At 39.3% G+C, this 19,741-nt stretch overlaps 3 protein-coding genes across 7 annotated transcripts in view; 1 reads left to right on the top strand and 2 right to left on the bottom strand.

The window, feature by feature from the left end:
* LOC107220935 overlaps positions 1-9,210 on the bottom strand; it is a 55,988-nt gene extending 46,778 nt beyond the window's left edge. For 2 of the 3 annotated variants that reach the window (XM_046741015.1, XM_046741019.1), the window contains exon 1: positions 8,465-9,210. In XM_046741015.1, coding sequence (XP_046596971.1) covers positions 8,465-8,564 — 100 coding nt within the window. In that variant the 5' untranslated portion in view covers positions 8,565-9,210. The remainder of the gene's footprint in view (positions 1-8,464) is intronic. The other variant, XM_046741024.1, reaches the window with a different exon arrangement.
* Positions 1-19,741, top strand: part of LOC107220945 — a 152,171-nt gene that overhangs the window by 119,220 nt on the left and 13,210 nt on the right. Inside the window, exon 1 of one of the 3 annotated variants that reach the window (XM_046741110.1) lies at positions 16,892-17,084. The exons of 1 other annotated variant lie outside the window; for it this stretch is intronic. In XM_046741110.1, the coding sequence (XP_046597066.1) occupies positions 17,081-17,084 (4 nt within the window). In that variant the 5' untranslated portion in view covers positions 16,892-17,080. Of the gene's footprint in view, positions 1-16,891; positions 17,085-18,887; positions 19,387-19,741 lie in introns of those variants that run through there. One more of the 3 variants, XM_015659760.2, reaches the window with a different exon arrangement.
* Positions 14,986-16,804, bottom strand: LOC107220944 (alpha- and gamma-adaptin-binding protein p34). Its single transcript, XM_015659759.2, has 6 exons — positions 16,572-16,804; positions 16,297-16,469; positions 16,060-16,174; positions 15,637-15,798; positions 15,361-15,483; positions 14,986-15,253 (listed from the first exon to the last, which is right to left on the bottom strand). Exons 1-6 carry the CDS (start codon positions 16,633-16,635, stop codon positions 15,072-15,074), a joined length of 819 nt encoding a protein of 272 aa, XP_015515245.2. The 5' UTR covers positions 16,636-16,804; the 3' UTR covers positions 14,986-15,071.

The raw sequence follows: 19,741 nt of genomic DNA, 5'->3' as shown, positions 1-19,741 counted from the left end.
TAAAAAATCGATATTCTGGTCCTTCTATCAATTGAAAATTCTAGTTTTTTACCTCCGCGCTGACGTTTTTTCCCCAATATATTAAAAGATTGGACAATTTTCGCTGTCTTCATTCCGATTGTCGCAATTGCGTCTACCGTGTTGTACGGTAAATGTTGGCGAGTCGGTGATGCTGATGCAGGTGCATTAAGCGGCAGCTTGAGCTCTCACTGGAGATAATGTGATTGCGTCCTTCGAGTGCCGTTACAACGTGACTTCATTCCGCGCTCGCAAACCGCTGGCATTCCTGCGTATGCTGTATGGAACCGATTTTTACTTTTTTTTTTTTTTTTCTAAATTATCCCTTGCATATTTTAATAGCGCGCGCCTTCTTTCGCCACACCGTGCAGATATCAATAATGCATGTACCTACGGCATAGCGGTACCAATTGTTTTCCCGCTGTCACGGAATCCAGCCATTGTTGCAGCAGCAGTCCGGAGGTGTGTAATCACTCGTATAACCTGAAGTGAAGTGAGAGGCGTTCTCAAGGTGAGGAAACACAGCAATGACCATTACCATCGTGAAAACTCCTCCGCTGCAGCCGCCACCGGAAACCGGATCCCCGAGGACTGCAAATATTACGCGACTTACCGACGCTGACGACCACTTTATGTCCGGAACTTGTCGACCTCGACCCGACCTGACTTGACCTGACCGCGAATAGACACTCGTCGCTCATACGTGACAACCCGATGCGCAAACGTTGCTTGTGCTTACTTGCGCAGCGTTGTTCGACGACCTAAGGGTGTTTCGAAATAAATGCAAGGTTCAAAAAGGCTGTCACTGTCAAAGAAACGCGAGTTTAGTGGATGCGGAGAAAAAATTTAACAGAGATACGATGAAACGAAGACGTGGAAATTTACAACACCCAGGAAATTACGTCTCTATGCCTTTAACGATTGAGTATACATACTGTCTCGCGAAATGTGTTAATTAAAAATTTGCGCAAGATAATCGGGAAAATTTACATTTATGGGACATTGGATTGACCCATAAATAATAAAACCGAATCAAACTTTGCTAAGGTTTAAACTTTTTTTTGCTGGTCTTGAATATATATGAGCTTCATTATTTATGACCCAACTTTTCTCGTGGATTTCAACATTCGTTTGTCGCGTGTGTGTATGTATATGTATGTACGGATGTATATGTATCTGTGCTATAGGAATGTGATAAATTTAACGTGTGTCGTAAAGGGTTTCCTTTCTCACTTATTTGTGCAATAGGTAAGTTATTGAAAAACAATTCTTTGCAGTGCAATACTACGGTTTTTATTGTTGTATAATTTTTTCCATTACTACGTAGTGTTTACCTAGTTTCATGAATCCGTCGAGTGTATTCGAGATCCGTTATTTATAATGAGTTGCTTATGAACATTGTGCAATCATTATGGAATTGCAGAATTTTAACTTATCCAAAAGAGTCAAAAATCTTTATCACAACATTCGAGAGCTTAGCAACGAATATCGGATATTCGAAAATTTCTACCAAAATCATGTCAAATTCTGAATTCACATAATTTTATAGCCGACGATCTTCGTCTAATAAGCGATGTCTTAAAATTCCTTGGTAGTTCATTCAATGGAATAGCTTGGGATTACGGAGGCTAGTCGGAGAAGCAGCATTAAACCGAGTTTCTTCGATGAGGTATTTCCATCGCGGACTTTCATTTCTTAGATAATCGAAATCGATTTGTAGAAAGCATCATTTTCTTTCTGAAAAACCTTTACAGGAAACAAATAATTCCTCGTTTGGGCAAATTCGACGCATTTCATAGTCTGCATGCATGAATATTTTCCTTCTATGTGTGTGTGTGTGTTTTTTTTTTCGGTTTCTATTTTGCAATTCTCGTCCCTCCTGAGCTATGTCAGTAAACTTGAATTAAGCTCATTATAATACCGAGTGATAGTACGCAGTGCATACCCGTTCACTCGCATACGCCTCTTGCAACGTCACGATAAATGACATTCACGTTTGTTCTTCCTGCAACATCCCATCGGGAAATAAATATGCAGCCTACCTATAAACGCGTCAAGCACCTTTAGCCTACAGCTCGAGGGCAAAAGTCTAGGCAAGTGAGTTATTTCCGTGTCCCGAGAATCTGGCATACGCGTAGATACGCACATGCACACTGTACGTGTATGCGCAGTGCGTATAGGTATAAGTTTATGTAAATAATGCATGTACATACATATATATCCGCATTACGCGCGCCTTAAAGCTTAAGATACGCGGGAAATCATTGAGGAGAAAACTATCGGCTGTGTGTACCTTCGGTACGTGGGTACACAGAAACAGGCTCCACTCGCCTTTCCCCGAATTCCTGATCACGTTGCATGGGGTAATGGATGTCGAAGAAGCGTAGCGAAGATCCATTCGCTCGAATCAATTGGTCGAAGGAGGTTGAGAAGATCGTAAGAAAAATGACGAGAATGATGCGGTAAATGAAGAAAGAGACGAAAAAGATAGGGTCACGAAATGTGAAGTGCAATTTTGAGGGTCAAAACTTGGAAGGATCAATATTTGGAACGGTCGATATAATGTAGAAATTTGAAACTAGAATTACTATTAATCAGGGACACTTTCAACAATCAGGATTTCAAACAATTCATCTTTTGCGAGCTTGCAATTTCGATATATCGCCCACTCCAATTACGTATCCTATCGATACTTACAGATTTTGATCCGAACCGATTACACTAGCGCCAGCAGGTAATTCGTCAAGTTCCCAACATATTTTGCCGGTACAATTTACTGCTGATCAATCAATAACGATGGTGAGTAAGAGATCCTCTGGCAGAGGAGCTCTCGGTACCATTGCAACAGAAGCTGGATTCGATTTTACGAATGTATAAAACTCTAACGAGGCCGGTTGATCATGTTGAAATTGGCAAATTTACCGTTCCAACGGCCGACTTGAATTGAGACGAGGAAACTTGAGGAAGTATAAGTAAATCCGACCGTATGTAGAGAAATTAAAAGACGGGAGTCGAAGCACGGCGTCTCGTGCAACGTACCGAGATGGTTGAGAAAAGTTCGTGTAAAGCAACACGGGTAACCATAAGAGTAAGTATACATATAACGTGTGTGTTCCGGCGGCCGTGCCCTGGGGCACCTGGACGACCGAACGTGGGAAGACGGGTAACGGATCTGGAAGCGTGGTTCGAATTCTGAAATCTCGAGGTGCGCGACTCACTGACCCCGTTCCCCGCGATCATCGCATCGTCAGACTGTATCGTACCTACCTCTACCTCTACCTCTACCTCTGCACCGCGACGTCGACGCGATCCTTGCCCAATGAACTCGTCGTCGTCGTCGTCCTCGATTGTAGTTATATCTCCGACACACGATACGCGAGTGTCTGTTATTGCGTCAAGGGTGATGGAACTTCGGGCAATCGGAGGAAAAAGAGACACGAGTGAAATTTAAATAAAAATTTCTAGGTTTTGTTTAAGGATCGCGGAAAAAGGTCTCTCAGTTTACTTGAGCGAAATTTATCGTTCAAGTATTTTAAAGCTTTGGGGAAGTTTAAAAAAGTGCCAATGTTGTTGAATAAAAGGTCTTTAGTTTGCACGAAGAATGGCACCAAGAGGCACATTTCCACTGTTAAGGGACTCCACGAGGAGTTTGAAAAGTGTTCGGGGTGAAATTTACACCACTGACCCAACAGGGTTAAGGACGGAACTGCGGTTGAAAAGCGAGAATTAAGAGTTTGGAATTGAGAAAAGAGCGTTTAAACGATATACAAATATGATATTTATGAGCGAATTGTGGTGAACGCAAATGAGACGACATTCTTAACCCTAATTGGTCACGCTTCGGTAGAATCGCATTCTCCAAAAAAGTGATATCCTACTTCAACAATGTGTTCTAAAAATCTACAAAAAATATCTAGGTGTTGTTCAAGGATCGCAGAAAAAGAAATCTCAGTTTTCTTAACTAAAATCGATTGTTATATTGTAATACATCGGCAAAGTTGAGGTAACGCAAGAAACGTATGTTTTAAGGAGAAAATTGTGTGTGTGTTTTTTGTTTAAAGAGTTGATTTCGAGTAAAAAACCTATGAAAGTCCATTCCTGAAATATTATCTATTAATAAAAAATTTATTATAACGTCCTTCAGAAAAGTATATTTATTGTAAAGATTGAATGTGCCAAAATTGTCGAAAAAAGTCCTTTATTTCACATTAAGAATTAAAGCGAGTGGAGTAATAATGATTGTAGGATTTTGTAAAATGTTTGACGTGACATCGACCCCAAGTGACCAATTAGGGTTTATTGATGTGTGGTCTGAGCGAATACTATTAACATAAGCTAAGATATTAACAATTTGAGAAAAGATTTTATTGTAACGTATAAAATGATTGAACTCTGGTGGTTTTGACCCGATTCACATGTTTTCGGCTCATTTTGCTCGCCGACCAGATTCCACAAATCGTCTGATAAACATTTTAGGAATGTTGAAAAACGGCATATAGCGTTACAACGGGCAAATGTAATTCCTCAGGAACATCTGCTGAGACATGCTTACACTAATCTATTTTCATGCGCTGTGAAGAAAACTGTTTGTAAATTTTATCTACTTGGTAAACATTCTCAAAGTTGTTATCTCTCGCAATTGGCTTATGTTATTCGAATTCGTTTCCACTTATCACTGACACAAATCGCAACTCTGGAGACTTTTGAATAGTTTTGTTTCACTCTACCGAACTTTCAATTCTACTCATCGTAGCTCAAGTGCTTGAAAATTTCTAACCCATATAGAAGATTTTGGCGTGATTCATCGACAAGATTTGCCACAGACTCAATTAACTCTCCGAAAAATAAAATTTGCGAATCACGGCCACAGTTTATAAGTGCGGAGGTGGAAAATTACGGTTTCGAACTCCCACGTGAGCGTATATATATATATATATATATATATATATATATATATGTGTGTGTGTGTATATATATACTAACTACAAACATCAAAATATATCCACGTGCTATTAATTCTAACGAATTTTCGCGAATTTTTTCAATACGTGCGTACGAAAAGTTATAACGCGTTGGCGAACTCTCTCGTATAATAATAACAAACGAGGTAAGCAGAAACTGTTTCGAAACAAGAATGCGTCCGCGATCAGTATTCGATCGATTGATTCATTACGTTCGGTGATTTTCTGATGCAAAAAAATTTACCAAACTCGAGCACCCCTTCCACGAGGCGCGCTAATTACCGATTAATCTCACAGCCATCGGGTTACGGATTTATACATACGAGTATAACGTGGGCACGTTGTGAATATGTATAAGACATGCGGGTGTCGACGGGTGTCGCAAACGGCAGCGCGGTGTGATTATTCGGTGAAAACAGCGGGCATGTAACGAACCAGCTTGTGAACTACGTGATATTTCGCTGTCCGGTTTCACTTTGAACACCTCCGAGGCATTGCCAACGAACCTTAAACTTTCAATTACACCGGTAAATTGTATCGGACTCCCCGGAGTGCCTTCGTCGTCGTCGTCGTCGTTGCACGCGAATTTTTAATTATTATTGCTATTTTTACTTATTAATTTTTTTCAATCCCTTTCTCACAATCGTACGTATGCAAATGTGACGAATAGTACAAAACCGACCCTTGGATTTGCCCGATTCTCTGCCAGCGGAATACGGGAAGAGATATTTTCTCAGGAAACCCGACCAGCTGTGCCATGGACCTCCGTTTACTCCTAGAGAGAAGCTGAACGCGGAGAGATCAACGGAGAAAGTTACCTCTATATACATATTTCTACCCGCTGAATCGCGACCGCGGGGTTCCGATATATGCCCCAAGGTATGTACGCACGTTAATAAATACCTGAATGCGAGTGTGTGATATTTGTGAGGTGTTATTGGAGATATCCAGGTATTCAGCCATGCGCGGATCTATCCCACTCACAGTCGGGATCTGACTTTACACTCTCGTGAATCGATGGAATTATAACTATTCGTTACAGACGAATGATTTGTTAGTTTCTATGCACGTACGTACGTACGCGTAAGCAGGCGATTATCAGAGAGTCATTTGATTCGTTCGAGCATTCAATGTCGGTCAGCGGCAAACCGTTTTGTGAGATTTATTCTAATTCAGGTATTCGAACCTGTCTTCTCGTCATTCACCTTGGCTTCATTTTAGAATTCTGAACTGAAATTACGATTATACGGAACTGGAGTTTGATTAAAAGGAGATTTTTTTTTTTTTTTTTCCTTACTGCTCCACTCGACGAAGTGGACAAAAGTTATGTAAGATATAAACTTTATCGTATCTTGCTAGTTTCTTTGGTGAAAACTTACTTCTTGCCCTGCAGATCGGTTCAAACTGTAACTTTATGTTCGTAAACTGCATTTACTTCTGTCGTAAAAATCGAATCTTGTTTTATATTCTAATTCACATATCTACGGGTTACACCCAGAGAGATTTCTAAATGTGACTCGTACTATGTCGCGTACACAGTCCTCAACTATTTTCATTTTTTACCAGGAAAAAATAACATAGCTCTCGGTAAAAAGTGAAAATGAATTTTGCATCTGTAACCAAAAAGCCTGGTATGTATTCGTTATTATTATTCTTTATTGTGGTCATTCTTGCTTAACAAGCAGATTTATAAGATGAGTGTTTCAGTTACCAGAAAATAAATTATAGACACCTATAATTAAGTAGAATCGTTATTTTCAAGACATTTTCCTACAATACGAGCAATATTTGAAACCATAATTGCAACGATGTATCCACTTTGTTAAGATTTTCCAATAACCGCGTATATAACGATTATTTCAATTTAATTTTTAGAAGTAAAAATTTTTTATCGTATAATTAATTACTTGAATCGAAATAACTCACGCATTACACGCAGAAAAGTTAATTATAATAATAAATCTGTTATATAGCGCGCTGTTTACGCGATATTATATACTGCAGACACATCATGTCACGCCTATTTCTGGCTATTATTAATACACGTACTCCGCGTAAAGGTATGAAAAAAAAAAAAAATTATAGCCACGATTTTTTTCTTCACTCATTGGTACTTAATAATAAGGTAAAAGTCGATAAATAAATGACGGGTATACGATATGAAGTATGGTATAAGAAAGAGGTGATTCGCAGCTGAATAACCATTAAATACAATTCTTATTGTATAAATCCTGAACACACGATATCTAGCCTACAAATATACCTTACAATCACGCATATATATATATACATATATATATCTATATATATATATATATACGAGATCGTATACTTTACCCGACGCCGGAGATTTGAACGGCCGCATCAGAAGCTGCGCGAATCTCTTTCTCCACTCGATCTATGGACGTCGACGTAATTGTACGAGCATAGATAATTAATTAAAAACTTTTTACCTGCCCGGTTCGTTTGAAAGGCACTTGAGTGTTCGTTTCAATTAAATCGATGGAATTAAAACCGTGTCTCGAACCACAATGGAACAGGTATATCAATCGATCCATTAATCGTTTCAAATCGATTATCGTATCATCTCACATCCTGGTGTGTCGAACTATAAAACGAAGGGCTATATTCACTTACAGATTACGTGACAGGCGTTTGCAAGATTTCAATGATTTCACGCGATTCCCAATAACTTGTTCCGATTTCGTATGATTTTATTTTCAAAGATATTTTTATTTGTGCTATTGGTTTCCGAACGATTTCAAATGATTTTCAAGGGATTTCTTAGGTATCGCTTAGCATAAAGTGATTTGCGAATGCAATAAGCGAATAGTCTTGACGATTACGAAACCTGAGATATCGAGTCGCTGATTCACTGCAAATATATGTATAGGGTAAACAAATGTAAGGACAGTTTTTGGTGATCCGAAATCATTTTTAAACCGTAATCGACAAGTGTTACAAATGATTAGGAAAATCGCGTTTACTCCAGATGGATTCGCCCATTGTCGCGATAATAAAGCGGATGCAGAGTCGAGCTTGTACGTTACAACGCTGTTACAATCGTAGAGATACAGTGTCTTTGTCAGAGTCTTTGGAGCGTAAAGTCGTCACGTTGGCTCGTGCCTGATTATCTCGATATAACAGCCCGAGTGAAGGTATCGCGGCTGCAAGGCCGTCAGGGCATTTATTTCGAGGGCGTTGTATGGACAGCCGATGACGAAGACGATGACGATGATGACGTTACTTAGGTATTATAGCCGGTGTTGGTTGCACAGTATGCAGATTAATCACATGTATAATTGCAAATTTACGGGTAATTGCACCCCTCGAAGTTCAACGACGCCGCTTTGTTCTTTTCTTTTTTTCTTCAAAAAATCATCGCGTCATTGCGGTTGAAATTGATGAATTTCACAGCTTCCGGGACCGGAAAAACGCGGATGCAGTCGCTGTAAACGGTAGCGCCGAGAGAGGCTTTGACTCACCTTGAAGGGTGCGAGCTTGAACGACGAGCACCGCCAAGAAGAAGAAGAAGAACGCCGGAAGAAGCTTGGTGAACCTCGACCGCCGCGTATCCTCTCCCATATTGATATCTGCTCGATACTTCGAACCTCCCGATCCTCCCTTCCGGTTGTTATATTATATACGATGATTCTCGGTGCAATTTTATAACGACACTTTACGTAACGATCGTCCGATTTTCAGTTGACAGTAATTTTATACAGGGTAAAGAAAACACTCTGTTACCTCTACGCGTATATAATTTTACTGTTGAACTTTTTTCTATTAAAAAAAAAAAAAAAAATTGACACCGTTCACACCCCCTACATAATCGTCGTTTCTCGAGGCGCCTCGTCGCCGCGTATTTTAACAAAAATCCTTGACAAGCTTCGCTCGGTTTACGAAATTACAGCGAGTTTTTTTTAAGCTCGAATGTTCCGGTCCTCCTCGGTATCCGATTATTGATATCCTTAGATTTGTAAAATTTATTTATCACGCGTGAAACACGTCTCGTAACCGACGCGATTTGTTTTTTTTTTTGTTTTTTTTTTGTTTTTTCAGTTTCAATTCGTCAATTAATTTCTATATCGTTGCAATCGTTGTACTCCCGACATGTATCTTTCTTTCGTATCGTATAAATATGTGTGCAAGACAACGTGCAACGCGCTCCAACAACGATATGCGGAGAGTTGTTATTTTCGAGCTGGTGTCTCGCCGGGGACTGTCGAGTCCTGGCCAACGGAGAAAGGTGTTCGTTCGTTCGTTCGTTCCACGACCCGGCTCTCGCCTCCCCCCGAAGGCTCGAGAGGCACTCGAGGCACTATCCGGCATTATGGGACCTCCTGCAGGCCCCTCTCCGAGCTCGCCGGGCATGGTGAACCTCTTCTTCGAGGGCCCGAGACTCCGTCGACTCTTCGGAATCGTGCGGTTTCAATTTAGGTAGACCCATACCTTGGATTTTTAACAGTATTGGGACTTGCGACGCGATGCGGGATAATTTGGGAAAGATTTAAACCAATGATAAAGGGGGGTAGGATACTTGAAGACAGACATTTCTGTATAAAATTTTTGTACTATGTGTTATAGGTGTAAGAATTGCGTAGACTGTAACGATTCGTTTGTGGAAAACGAAAATTTACATTTGAACAAATAATGATCCAATTTTTACCTCGTTACCATCTACGTCGTATAATAATCGATTGAACAGAGATGATAAGAGATTAACGAGTTTACATGACGGGCGATTTTCCTATACCCGCATCTAGTCTATAAAGAGGAGTATAAAGTGTATTATAGTTAACTGTTGACTTGGTCAGTTGATTCTTACGGTACCTAGCGCGGAGCTGTACCTACTCCAGATAGTATACATCTACAATAGTATTAAGAGGAGAGAGAGGGAGAAAGAGAGAGAAAGATGGGGGAACGAATAAAAGAACCGAGTAAAATTTCATTGAAGATTTCGATCATTATGTAGGTGTTATAATAAAGCTCGAGAGATTGACGAGGTGCAAAACGAGATGAGGGTTGCGTAATACGTTTTTATTACCTTCGGTATTCCATATTAATTTATTGAAATTAGTGTAACATTAATTACCCACATCTCTGTAATTACATACGTCGCGTTATATACTTTATACACGGCTATATTGCAGAAGTTTTACGTCACAAATTCGGTGTAAAATGCATGTATTATAGAAAACGAATTTCACGAACTTATATATTTATGTATATATATATATATATATGTGTGTGTATACGACACGCATATGTCTGAGATACGTAACTATACTTGGGCTTGTCGACAGTTTTTATAACGCTGCAATGTATATATATAGATATGTATACATGTATATTATGCAATTTGAATATAGTAACAAACGACTAAATCTCGCTTGTTAGTGAAAGCAGACATTGTTTTTTCGCACTAAGACATCGTGACACTGGAGTTCCATTTTCACTGTACTCTATAACAATTTGTATTATACCTACATTTTCATTTTCATATTTATTTAGATTCATTTAACATATTATGAGTTATTTGATAACAATTTGACATTGTGTAGGTATAGTTGATTACCCATAATGTGTAACGAAATTTTTCTAATTATTCCTCTGTATTTCATTGGAGTTTGTTTCTTTCGTATCCTTCGGATTGTCAAAATTGATATGTAACGAAAGAAGAAAAATTATGCTCAACACGTTTATTCATTCGATGATATCCGCGGTATAATTCTGGTGTACGCCGTGCCATTAAATTGTACATCTTAGATCGGTGAGCGCATCTTTCAGACATTCGAGACACCCGTTACAGTACCGTATTACGTTGGCTAATTGAAAAAGAGCGAAAGATGAGATAAGAATGATAAAAGGCGAGGAGCGCAAGTCGACTTGCAGCCGACACACCGTTCTGTACCCACACGCGAGTTCGAGAACCGTGTCTACGAGCATCGCCCCGTGTTTCCTGCGCGTCTTATAGGTACCTATATATAATACATCAGGTAGTTTGATTTTTTAATATACAAATCGTTTCAAACAGAGTATATATTATACTCGGCTATAATACACGCTTCGGAGCAACGGCTTATGGCATACCTAATAAACGACGCATAACAAACGCGCGATAACGGGTTCGTCGATCCCGAATTTCTGAACGATCGTACGCGACGAACGCGGGAAGATTTGGGAAAAAAATATATGGTTATAATCGATTTTGGAGAATGCGGAAGAAAGGAATTTTGCCGCTATGCCGTGTATGTAAATAAATTATAGTAGGTATATAAAACATTATTCCTTGCAGTCAAATTCCTTGAAACTGGGTATATAAAGATTCTCGAGGTCGCTGATTTCTAAAATAGGATCAGATGTGCGAAATTTGCAAAATTGAAAAATACGGATGTTAAATGAGCTCGTAAGATCTATTTTTATGATTTCAAATTCGCCATGTTCGATCCGCTATTTTGAATCTTGAATATTTGACGTTGGATTCGGTTTTAACGACTCCAAAAATCCAAGATTACCGAATTCCGCTTTTCTAGTCACCATAACCTTCCCAAGATTACATTTATTCTGTAAAAATAGGTGCTTTCAACACTTTGTTCACACTTATAGCGCTAAACTATAATCGCGGAATCATCAAAATCCTTCCTAAAACATCAACATTGACATCTTATCATTCCAATTACGTAAAAAAACAAAATTACAGCGATATCTCAAAAATTGAATATGAACCTTGAATAACCGATTCAGAAAAGATCTTTCATCTATGAGACGCTGTGCCACAAAGGGTTAATTCCTGCTCATGCTCGAATAAAATGAAGATTAAAGAAATAACTCGTTAATCTTGGATAAAAAAAAAAAAAACTATAAGGATATCTCTTTCATACAGTTGAAAGAAAACGAGGATATGTTCTCATGTCTCTCGTCGCGGAGTAAAAGCCTGCACAAGTGGCATATACGGGGTGTTGAAAAAATTACCAATTGTGAACGGTGTATCCGTGTTATTATGTAAATACACTGTTATTTTCACATACAGTGCAAAACAATAGGTATCTTTTTACCTAAAAATTTCACGATTATGATAATACATCGTATAATATGTACTTTTATTCCTCGCGGTAAAAATGTCGATAACAGTCTGCGGTTATTTTATCCCGCGTGTTTCTAATCTGTATACAATAAATCCGTTGCTTTTCATCGATCACGAGTAACAAGATGGTACCAAGTATAATTTTTCTGCTACAGCAAACGCCCCGAAATTTCTTCTTTCCGAAGACTCCTGTTTTTCTATTAGGTAGGCACCTACATACCTACATACCTACACTTGCTACAGGTATGAGTAAACCATGAGGTCTGTGCACGTATATGTACTTATGTTTCCGCGTGTCATTTACCCAGCTGACATACCGCGGATAAAGAGAAAATTTATACGAGAGAGAAAAAGAGAGAGAATTAGAAGGGGCTGAATCATCATCCGCGGAAGCTGCTTGCGGCGTGTCCAGCGTTTTTACATATAATCATGCGAGACTTCACTCGGGCAGGCAAGAGGTATAATACACGAGACAAGATCTTCCTTTCGAATTCTTGGCGCAAGGTTTCTTTCAAGGAATTTTCAAGCTAAGCAAACATATCGGTATTCAACCAACGCACGCCTACGATCACCGAACCTGTCTCTCTCCTCTGGGCGGGATTTTACTGGACATCAGTGTCCAGTTCCACGGATTTTAATACGACGACCGCAACTCTCGAACACCGCTCGGAATCTTAAAGTCCAAGAAATTGCGATTTTTGCCTCGAGTTGGTTCGAGATTTTACCAATTTTCAAGGCCCCTCGATTTATTTACCCGGATCGGGTGTGGTAAGTGTACCAATTAACGAGACGTTTAGAACCAATTGTTGACCCTTGTATTTTTCAAAATTACAAATTTACGGTACAAATTGTGAATTTCTCGAGGATTAAAACCAATTGCTAGAGAGTTGGACGATAGAAATAAATTTTTTTGTTATTCAAGAACTAAGGATCAAACAGATGGAACAAAAAGAGGTCAATAACCGGTACACGTACCTTAACTCTCTAGATCGTAATGGCGTATTTCTGCGAGAAGCGGAAACTGCGGAGTCTCTTCGTCAAACCCACTATAGTTTCAAGATTTCTTATTGTAGCAGAATAAATAAAATTTACGAAAATAGCCGTGGTTCACGCGATGAATCCTAATTTTACGAGCGCGATAAAATAACGACTTTCGTCTGCAAGCCGGCAGCAGGTGATGGCTGTAACGCACGCTCGCTCAATGCGATGTTACGACACATAGAAATAATGCTCAAGGTGTGGAAAAATGTCGTCGTAATCATTGACGTTCGATAAATTCTATCTACGTTCACGGGCAAAACCGTTTATCGCTTTATTCAAAATAAGGGATTTTTTTCTATGGGTATTACAATAAATAAGACTGTCTTGCACAAAAAGCGCACCCATTAACTTATCGTACCTACACCTGAGACCGATGCTTGAAAGATCCGCAAAAGAGAAACTCTTTATTTTTCTCATCTCGTCGCATACAGAGGGGAAAGTAATGTTAAACATTTTTGGAACGCGGTGACGCGTATAATGATTTCAAGCTTAAATGCCATACAATCGCGTATAATTAACATACACACCTCGAATACTTATAATCTCTTTTGCAAAAAGCAATATCAAGTCTCTCCGAAATTGAAAATTGATGTAGGTAGCGTGATATTTGAAACTGTGAGTAAAAGGTAAAATGTTGAGCTCAAAACTTAGCCGTAAGAGTTATTAAAAAAATATGTTTTTAAAGTATTTTACGTTTTGAATCGCTTTACGCCGATGTAAAATTAATATGGCCACGATTGGGAATACTTGGGATTTTATTTCAAATCTAAGATCATTTACAGGACTAACCAGTCATCGAATACTGTATAAAGCCAATTAGAATAACGACGAGAATAGCTTATTGTTAGATGTGATATCATCTTTGATGATGTCCCGCAAAAACGACTGACAATAAGCTTATAACGAAACTGATTTGCGTGTAGACGCGCATGTCTTACGATCTACGTCTCAATTTTAAATTTATTTCGAATCCTACAGGAAAAAAGATGTTGTTACGTTATCGGTTTCGTAATAGGATATTCCTAGAAAGATCGTCGTAAGGTAAAATAAAGCAAAAACTCATTAATTTCATTGCCTCGACTCGTTTGCCACACTCGACCAACTCTACTACTGGCACTTTAGCTGAAAATTATGCACAGTTGAAAATGTCTTCAAATAAATTCTGTCCTAACCAGATACGAGAAGGTACGAAAACGTCGAAAAGATTATAATCTCTCCTGACCTTCCAAATCGATAGCAATTGCGTCACATTTTTTGATCATTCTGGAGATAAATTTACTCAGCGGGAGTTCACACTTCTAATTGAATAATATCTAATGGTTCGTTTTTAGGGGAATGCAATTCAATATCATACGTAAAGTTGAATAATTATCACCTTAGCGGACAGCTTCGATTGAATAATTTTGGTAAATCAGCACTGCGTCACTGATTTGCATTAATGTTTTCATAACGGTAAAAAAGGCACAAAACCGAGCATCGGTATTTATTACAGCTATATACGTGTAATCGGTAAACACGGGTCATCGAATAATCAAATTAAATTCTTCAAATGGCTCTGTTGCTATCGGAAACCGTGTACAACATTAAAATTAATGTACGATATCGGACGAGAGAAGACTAAACTTGGAAGTCAGTTGGAACAAAAAAGAAAAAAAAAAAAAAAAACAACATTCGTCTCTGACAAATCCGAATTCGTCGAGTATCAAGTGTTGCGGCGAAGCCCAGTTCGAGTTCACGTTCAAGGTTAACGGATGAGCAATCGACGCCGAGGAATTCAACTACAGCTTATCATCCGGTACATGGTGTGGGGATAATACTGCGGATCCTGATGTGCGGCCGCGTTGGCATAGGAGAGATTTGATTCAGAACACAAAAATATGACTATGCTTATATATTTATTTACCATATTCAACATATACATAATACATGTACAACGCGTCTTCGTTTACATAATGATACCTTCTTCACTGGTCCAGACCGTCTATCTCCTCCGGATCTCCGCCCATCGCTTTCCAGAATGCTGTTACCAGTTCCTCCGCCGCTGCCCGCCTCTGATTCTCCGGCAAAGTAGCCGCGTGCTCCTTCATCGCGAGTAACTGACCAAACAGTTCGCCGAAATCTGCGTTCTCGCCTCCCATCATACCCTCTGCAAGTTTTGTTCAAATAGGCATGTCGTTTATTTAAATTCGTTGCTCGATATTTACTCTCACTTGTAAGACAGCGAACTCTTCATCTTAGGTCAATTATTCTCACCCAGCATGTGCTCTAACTGCAAACCCTGGGACATACTGTGAATCCCGTTCAAATGAACACCCTGCAACTGTTCGTCAACTTCCGCTATATCGATGCATCCGCTTTCTGGTAGCGTCGAACAGCCTGTCAAAAATACCGTCTCTATTATTAAATAAGTGCAGCATGCTTTTTTTTCTTTAAAGATAGTTCACGGGTGGATCGCGTACTTTGTACAAAACTGATTTTTTTCATTGACTCAACGTATGAGAAAAAACATCGTTGATACAGCAGTTATACCTTTGAGATCCATGTTGGGCCAAGTATGAGCATGAAGAGCTTCGACGATTCTGTCAATGCCGTGCTTCTCGTTTTCATCTTCCGAATCATCTGGATTTTCCACTGCCTCGGGGCGATTGAAGTCGACGAGTTCAAATTTGTACTGTGCGCACCACTCCAGGACTAGTAGAATAACATGATTAACTCAGGGATCAATTTGTCGCTACAAACTTACAAGATGGAAGTTAGTAACGATGACGTAATGAAAATTGAATTTATTTTTCACTTCCAAAAGGACTGAATAAATGAAGTTTTCAAACTATGAGTACGTTTCGATTCATCATTTTCAGACAACTCTCAAGTTGCCAAATAACAATCTTTCCTTAAAACGCACCTTTACTTCAATGTTACAAACTCTGTGAATAATGCTGTTGCCAAACTTACCTCGTTCACCATTTCCTCTTTGGATCGTCGAATCCCAAGCGAGTATTTGTACTTCAGCCTCGGAAAGTGAACTGATCAGCGGAGCCCATTCGTCCAGCGCATTTGTTCCATTCTCCTGATGCAAATGTTGCAAGAAAGTTGAAAGGAACACTTCAGATCATTGTTAAACGCGAGTACAGTCAGCATCAGCGACACGTAAGAATTTAAAAAAAAAGCTCTCGTATAAGTACGACTTACAAGTCGACCGTCGTAGTAAATGATTAACGCCTCGACAGATTCGGAGTCAATTTTGACAAGAGGGTTGTCGGTGGTGCAGAGCATAACCTGCGCCTTGTAATATTTGTTCTCGATGTCCCAGAGGTAGTAGTTGACAGCATCATCCTCGGTGTCGAGTTCCTTAGCCCCGATATCTGCGGAATATACCGTTGATGATATTACCAAGTAATTGCTTACAAGTAGCTGCTCATCCCCCGAATCGTTCTTTACCAAAGCTGGGAAGGCTGTACACGTACCTCTGGCTATTTCATCGGCCTTTCCGCTTGCCGTGCTGGCGATAAGCACGCGAGGTAAATTCATCTTATTCCGAGTCTGCGACGCTTATCCACTTGCTTTTCTCCACTCACAGAGATTGTTAACGACAATTGAGAGGTGCTATAAACCAGCACGCGCAACGGGTCTACTAAACTTCAAATTTTAGGTTAGGTTCGCTCGACCACTTTGACAGCAGTCGACGTTCGACGATCGACGCGCTTCGAGCTATCGCGTCTTACAGCTGGAATTTTAAACCTGGCTGCTGCCATGTGCGTTTCATTCCGCAGACGAGTGTCGAACACCGCGGATCGGCGAGTTCTTATCGGTATCGCGCAACCCTTCAATTCTCTGACGAATATGGCTGAACGGTCGTATCTCGCCCCTCCCAAGTGATTGAAAATGACCGGAATCAACGTCGAACGTTGCGCTTTCCATATTAGCTTTCCAGTCTATTTGCCGACTAAAGAAAACAATTTTTTGGCGATGAGACATGAGTGAGTATGAATTTGTTTATTCGGTTTATTCTTACGTTAGTTGAACCGCTCGTAAAGCATTTTGAGTAATTCGAAATTCTCAATATAATGCTCAAGGTGGTTCATTTTCAAACTCTCTTTTTTTTTTTAAGGTGTTCCTCGAAAATTTGTTACGAATAGCGAAATAAAAATTGTCGTAAAACCTGGAGGTGGTAGGAAAATATTTAGAGTTCGCTACCAATTATTATATATTATAGCACATCAAGATATTTTTTATTTATTTTTATGTGTACACCATACGGACTTATATATATACATATGTCACAGTTTGTTTATTTCGTATTGCGCTACAATTAATCAATGTTCATAAAAATCAGTACTGAAAACGAAACAGGGACATTAAGATGATGTAATACTCCTCTTTCTGTAACAAAAACTGTTATTCAAACTTCTTCGAAACGATTAATCTTTCGGATAAAAGACGAGAAGAGCCAACTGCGGAATTGGTAGGCGCAGTTTGCTGTTGATTGATGAAGGATTAATTGCACCAAAATACAAAAAAAATAAACCAATATATATATAGGAAAATGTATGGAGGTCGCTACCAATTACTGACTTATATACATATATAAGTCCGTAAGATGTAACCGTAAAAAAATAAAACAATATTTCAGTAATTGGTTGCGACTTCCATACATTTTCCTACCTCCTGCAGGTTTTTCGACAGTTTTTTTCAGTATTTATCACAAATTTGTCGAGTGACAACTTAAAAGAACAAAGTTTAAATATTAACCACCCTAATAATACTGTAAGCATCAGACTTTACGCTTGATTATGCTCCGATTGCCGTATTACCTAATAACGTTATCGTAACGATTCGTGTTGTGGAAAAACCGTTATTGAAAGATGAACGATTAGGAGGTCTGATCATCATCTGTTTGATCGATAACGATGCGTCCTATAATATAGCGTTAAATATTAATTATACTGTGATTAGGAAGGTGTTAAAATTTGATCAGAACTACGCTATACGATCAATATGTTCGATAAATCGACAAAGTCAGATTTGAGCCAAAATCATTCTTTTTTTTAATCGGTAAGCCACTTGTTGAGTTATTTGTGAAAATACAAATATTCGTTTGAACAAGTTTGATTATTTATTGACCTACGAGTAATTGAATTATAAGTACGCAACTGCAAGGAAAACTGAAGACAGGTTCTTGCAGGCTACTAAATTTTTCCCGCTTATTTATTTATGCTCTCCATTTTTAAACGTCACATCCATAGCTTGAAATATGTAAATTGTTTTCAAGTTACAAATATCTCTGAAATTGTCAGATTTTCACAGTTTATACGTTTGAGAATGTCGAAATATGTTTAACAACTTTACATTGTTAAAGGCTCGTTACGTACCTGTCTATTGAATGAATATTCGATTAAAAGAAAGTGAGAAAAAAAGAACATTAGAACTGAACTAACAATATCACATCGCTACATCAATATCTATATATTAAACTATAAGGACACTTTTGTTTTGTTGTTGTTTTCCATATCTTTTTCATTCCAAACTAACATCTTCTCCAACGATTTCTCAGCCAATCAAATCCCGGATATACGGAGACAGTTTTTTCAACAAACAGCAAATAACTGAAAATACGCTCGGCGATAACGTGGCGCCCGTTAAGGGATGACGGTGCCTCTTCATCCCCTTTCACCTCGCCCCCCCCCCCCCCCCCCCCCCACCCACCCTTCCCCTCCCAACGCCTCTTCCCCGGGCGTCGCGACGCCGGCGTGAAGGATACCCGCTAGGGCAATAATTCCGTAAAGACAGGACAGAACGGAACGAAACGGCGAAGGGTCAGGGTAGCTCTGCCGGGTGGTACGTTGATTGAGGCGTGCAGATCCCGGTCCCACGGCTCACCCTCGTTTACAGAGTCTCGGAGTGCAGGTCATGAATTAAATTGTGTCCGTGATCTCGCGGCCCGTTCACCCCTCGGATCGTTATTGAGTTGACAAACTTGTCACCTGTTCGCTGTTTCAAAAAAGAAACCTAGAAGTAATCCGCATTTGCCGTATACGTATACCGACTTACACATCTCTGCACTAAATCTATCGGAATAATAAAATAAACAAAATATAATCTTCGTGTAAACATTAATTGTGATCGTTCTGACGCCAAGGGTATAAAGTCGAATCCCTGATCGACTTGACGTTTCGCCAAGCACATGGTCCGGTGATTCGATCATGATGATCACTCTTCGCAGACTCTTGCCAACCACCGCCGTTATCGCCTGCATCCTCTTTTTTAGCCTCTTTCAACACGGTAAGTGCACGAAAGTGATTATCGTCCTTCTCCGATTCCCTCGTTTAGTCGTAATAAATTGTTTGTCGTGCAATCCTGAACGACGAGATAACATACTTTTTTTTTTCTGTTTGCCCGAATACTGCGATTGACTGTCGATAATTGATCGATGTAAATTCAATCACTTTCGTACAAGTATTTCGTGGCAAAATTATTATTATTATTTTGTTTTTGACCTAATGAAGAAAATGCGATTCCAAACGAATGCGGGCAGAATCTTGTTTTCATTTATACGGTCGAGCATTATTTTGCAATTGTTGAATTGACAAAATGCACTTTAAAGTGAATTAAGCACGACAAGGATGGGACGGACGTA

This window comes from Neodiprion lecontei, chromosome 1, assembly GCF_021901455.1.
Source record: "Neodiprion lecontei isolate iyNeoLeco1 chromosome 1, iyNeoLeco1.1, whole genome shotgun sequence".
Classification (NCBI taxonomy): Eukaryota; Metazoa; Arthropoda; class Insecta; order Hymenoptera; family Diprionidae; genus Neodiprion; species Neodiprion lecontei.
The sequence above is the reverse complement of the archived record's forward strand: the minus strand, read 5'-3'. Positions and strand labels throughout refer to the sequence as shown.